The sequence below is a fragment of the Halyomorpha halys genome, unplaced genomic scaffold (assembly GCF_000696795.3).
Source record: "Halyomorpha halys isolate HHAL.00 unplaced genomic scaffold, Hhal_1.1 Scaffold10341.1, whole genome shotgun sequence".
NCBI lineage: Eukaryota > Metazoa > Arthropoda > Insecta > Hemiptera > Pentatomidae > Halyomorpha > Halyomorpha halys.
In genome coordinates, this window is record NW_027111909.1 from 1 (window position 1) to 5,079 (window position 5,079).

The window sequence follows — 5,079 nt, forward strand, 5'->3', positions numbered from 1 at the left end:
ATATATTAATCCTTATTTGCTTTAATTTATGTATGTTTAGATGGTAGTGGTTGGACAGAATTGATGACTCATATGATGCCATTCTATAGCTACGATGTACCTCATACCTGTGGCCCAGATCCTAAAATTTGTTGTCAGTTTGATTTTAAACGATTACCTGGATATGGTTTGTCATGTCCATGGCACGTTCCTCCTCAAAAAATTACTGAAGAAAATGTTGCACAAAGGTGAGAATGTATTCAACATCTGAGTTACTTTAGCTTAGTTTAATCCACATAACTTATAGTAATGTACATAAATTTTTGTTTTCCATTCATCATTTTGTTTCAGTATTAATTTAATATTCATTATTCCTAATATTTTATTCCATTTCCTCAATATACTGTTCTTCCACAATTAATTCATAATTTTTTTATTGAATCTTATTTATATCCCTAATATGATGTTAAGGGAATGTAAAATCATGGAAATCTTGGGAGGAACTTACTCAGAAGTATATGTAGATATATCATATACTTTACTATATTACTATATGTAGATATATACCTCTGAGTAATCTAGTACTACTCTAGTAGATGATATATATTTTTTTTCAGTTTTTTCATTGATATTTTTCATTTAAATTTTTAGGTCCGAGCTCCTTCTTGATCAATACAGGAAGAAAGCTCAACTTTATGCTACAGATGTTCTCTTCATTCCTTTAGGCGATGATTTTAGGTACGATCATTCAACTGAATGGGATCAACAATATCAAAATTATCAGAAAATATTTGACCATATCAATGGAAATGCTCATTTAAATGCTCATGTATGTATTTGTTTACCAATTATTGCATAATATTATGATTCATGTTATAATCTATTCATAAACTATCATTTTATAATTACAGTAGTATCATATATTTATCTCTACATTAGACTAGTAGTGCTTGGTTTTTTTTTTAAATTATTGATAAAAAAAAATAAATCAATACACTTATTAATATCTCAGAATTTACCTTCTAATTATTATGTATTTATTCAAACTAAAATACTCAATCTATGATAATTTTTAAAACATTCTGCTGAAAAATATGTACTGTTAATGGCCAGATTCCCCACTCTAACTCTGAGGGTTTGATATTATGTTAAACAGTTGAGGAGGGGAAAAAACTAAAATTGATTAAAAATGCTAGAATCAATTACAAAAATAAACAATATATTAAAAAAAAATTTCAGTAGACAAGTTATTTAAAACTATTACAACTATTTATATGTTAAATAATTATTTACAGATTTTAAAAATCCTAAACAAGAAAAATAAAAAATCTATTTGTAAAAATGAAAAAATAAATTAATCAAGAAAAATTATTACAAATATATAAATGTAAATAGACATAAACATATGATTTTTATTACGATTATAGGTGGATGGGTAAAGTGCTGTGCTACCAAATCCAAGGACTGAGGTTCAAACCCTTCTTTGATAAATAATTATTTATTCTGTTATTGTAGCCATGGCAACCTATGTAGCCTTGATAAAGTGAGTACCCTTAGTTGGGGGAAAAATCTGGCTGTTGACCATGATCATGAACAAATGACCTCCTTACTCAACCGTTGTTCAAGAAACAGTAGTTCCTTACCAAGTACTGAACCACTGACTTCATAGGTTGTAGTGGTATAGATTTTAATTTTTTTTTTTTTTAACTTAGTATTATAACATTAAATAAATATGTGGTTTAATTGGTTACATTGTAAGTACAGAATCAATGTTTAAATGGATATGTTTTGAATCTGAAGAACAAATGTAGCAGTAAGGATTTTATTTCAATTACAACTGGGAATACATAGTTTTGCTTTAGCCATGTTCTGAAATTTCAGTTTATTTGGGTGTTGATAAGGATTATAAAAGTATTTACTGCTCTATTGATAATGTTATAATTTTAACTACCAAATTTAGTTAATTATTTTTCTTATATTTGAAACAACTAATAAATTCTATTAGAATTTTCCTGAATTCTGTCATGGAGATATATGTGAAATAGAAAAGTAACACCTAATGAATGGCCCAATCAGTAGTTCCCAATCGGGGTTTTGCGAGCCTCTTCCAGGGGTCGCATAAAATAAATTACATGGCATATCAATTCATCCTTACCATCTCAGATTTTTTAAATTTTGCACAGGTGTTGTGTAGGTATCTTAGCCTTTCTTTAGTTTTTGCTAAAAAGTAGGATCAGTTTATTTATATCGAATGATAATTTAGAGGGTTCTGCCATTTTCCTACTTCTACCAAAAGGGTTCCGCCATTTTCCTACTTCTAAAAAAAAGTTCCGCTACCAAAAAATGTTGAGAACCACTGGTATAGATATTGAAACCAATTGCCAAGAAAATTAAAAATACTATACAGAAAGACATTTTTTTATTCTTATTCTCAATGCCTTAATGTAATCATATGTTTTTAAAATGTTTTTAATCCTATTTTCACTTTTAAATGAAACATGGTTTAAATTTTGATTAATTTTATTGAACTTTTCTAATTTTATTCCTAAATATTTTTATTGCACACAGGCACAATTTGGAACATTGAGTGATTACTTCAATGCACTTCATAAAGAAAAACCATTCAATGAATTTCCGACACTTTCAGGAGATTTTTTCACTTATGCAGATCGTGAACATCATTATTGGAGTGGGTACTTCACTTCACGTCCTTTCTATAAGAGAATGGATCGTGTCCTCATGTCTTATCTTAGGCAAGTTCTGATTTTATACTGTTAACTCTCAATATCTTAATTTTTATTAAGATGGTTCCAAACAATGTTAGGAGTGACATTACATCTTTAAGATGAAGAAATTAATTGACTTGTCCCCCTTATTTTATGCTCAGCTGTCATCAGCCTGTCACAAAACCATATTTAATCTTTAGTCTTTTCACTACAGTTTTCTATAGTAAAAAAACAAAATGTTTACTGACCACTATAGCTATTCTGTACCTAGTTGAAGAAGTATTAAATGGTGTCTGAAACAATGATTTTCTATTGTGGTATTCATTCTTAATATGATAGTCGATGACTTTCCCAAAACCATGAAACAACATAAGATTACAGATTTTATTTTGGCTCAATGGAGTACATACATTAACCTTTTACCTTCTATATTAAAAAAAATTTTTTTGTTTTATTTATGTTACACAGTTTGATTCTTTGAATTTTTTATTTCATGTAATACAGAACTTTTTGAAAATTTAACCTCTCTATGTTCATGTTTTAACTGCTTATCTCAACTTCTCTCTCTTTATTATAATTTCAGTCTAATCAACAGCCCTTGTATAATAATGGAGCCTGAGAGTACTAGTTCATAAATACAAGTATGCAAACTACTAATTACAAGCTCTGATACTTGTTGTTTCCAATGACATCAATATCTAATAAGACATTAGAGTGATATTATAAGAATTAAAAAATACAAAAGTACAATTTAACAAAAATGCACCAAATATGAAATAAAAGACTATTGATATTACTTTGTACTTTATTATGAAACTGGGTGCTGATGTTTTATATTTTTTATTTACTTTTTCATGGCCTTTCAGAATTTGCATCCCATGTTCAATACTTTTTTTATCTCAATCAGTTTTTCTTGTACATTCTTATTCAAAGCTCTATAGAACAAAAAAAAAACTTTTATCAAGGAGCATTATAAGTGATAAGTGGAGCCAATAACCCCTTTGACATATAAAAAAAGATTCAAAGGAAATCTGTTCCATTAAGGATATAGAAGAGGAGTAGATTTTAATAAAGAGCGGTAGCCTTATCATTGCTGAGATACCTCATAGCTATAAGGTAGCTTACAAAATAAATTAATTAGATTATACAATCTGAAATTATCATTACCAAGAGTTGACTATTGATGTTTTGTTTATGGTCCTCAAGTAAAAAACAATTCATAGTGGGGATATTGATTGAATTGTGATGAATTTGTTTTCTTTTTTAGGAGTGCTGAAGTATTATTGAGTTTATTAGCTAGAGAAAATAATCAGTTGAAGATCATTCATGATTTAAATTTGAATCTGACTGATGCAAGATCTAATTTGTCTTTATTCCAACATCACGATGGTATTACTGGCACAGCAAAAGATCATGTTGTACAAGATTATGCTGCTAGGTAAAAAGATAAAATTTTATTGTAAAGTTTTGAAACCATAATGCAAGCATTGCTTTTTTAAATTTAAAAACTGGTAATAATTTTATAGATATTATTATTGATACTGAATTTGGAGGTCATTTTTTCACTCTAATTAGTTTTTCATAATTACTAATTTTTGTCTTGTTATTATTTCAGCTCTATTTTGTTTTTATTTAGAATTGGCTAGTAATCGCTTATCATTCATAATAACACGATATTTAAGTACTAAAGTGATTTTACAGAATATCCTATAAAATAAATAAATTAATATGCAAGTCCACACTACTAATAGACAGTTTTATATACATTATTACCAAGTATTATAAATTTATTTTTGCAGGGAATGTCCTTATTATTAATAATGAGAGATAACTTTCAAACAACCCTTGGGTTTAGAAATTAGAAAACAAAAAAGATATATGCATATAAATTAGGTTTATATTTATGAAATTTAATTTTATGCTTTTCAGGATGCTCAAATCTATCCATAAGTGTCAACATGTTATTCAACTGTGTGCATATGCCTTACTCAATAATAAACAGGTAACTAAATATATTTTTCTATCAACCTTTATTTATTTCATTTTCAAAACTCTCCATTCTTAAATGATTCCTCACCTTCCTTATTCTCACTTAAACACTGAGCATCATAATTTTATTTTTGTAAGGAGAAGATGGTCAAGGGTGCGGTCTGCATAAAATACACAAATTAACAGAAACTTATTTATTTGTGCCGACATTTCAACCTGAATTTCAGGCCTTCATCAAGGATGTTCCGGCAGATTTTCTGTCTAGAGTCTTGACTAGACAGAATATCTACTATTTTCTAGAGTCTTGACTAGACAGAATATCTATTATTTTCTAGAGTCTTGACTAGACAGAATATCTATTATTTTCTAGAGTCTTGACTAGACA

General features: G+C 28.1%; 1 protein-coding gene across 1 annotated transcript; it reads left to right on the forward strand.

Annotated features, from left to right (window-relative positions):
- The first annotated feature begins 21 nt into the window (after positions 1-21).
- Positions 22-4,770, forward strand: LOC136796340 (alpha-mannosidase 2-like). Its single transcript, XM_067049822.1, has 5 exons — positions 22-227; positions 631-808; positions 2,548-2,732; positions 3,973-4,143; positions 4,635-4,770. The coding sequence occupies exons 1-5, from the start codon at positions 64-66 to the stop codon at positions 4,768-4,770; spliced, it is 834 nt and encodes a 277-aa protein (XP_066905923.1). The 5' UTR covers positions 22-63.
- The last annotated feature ends 309 nt before the right edge of the window (positions 4,771-5,079 follow it).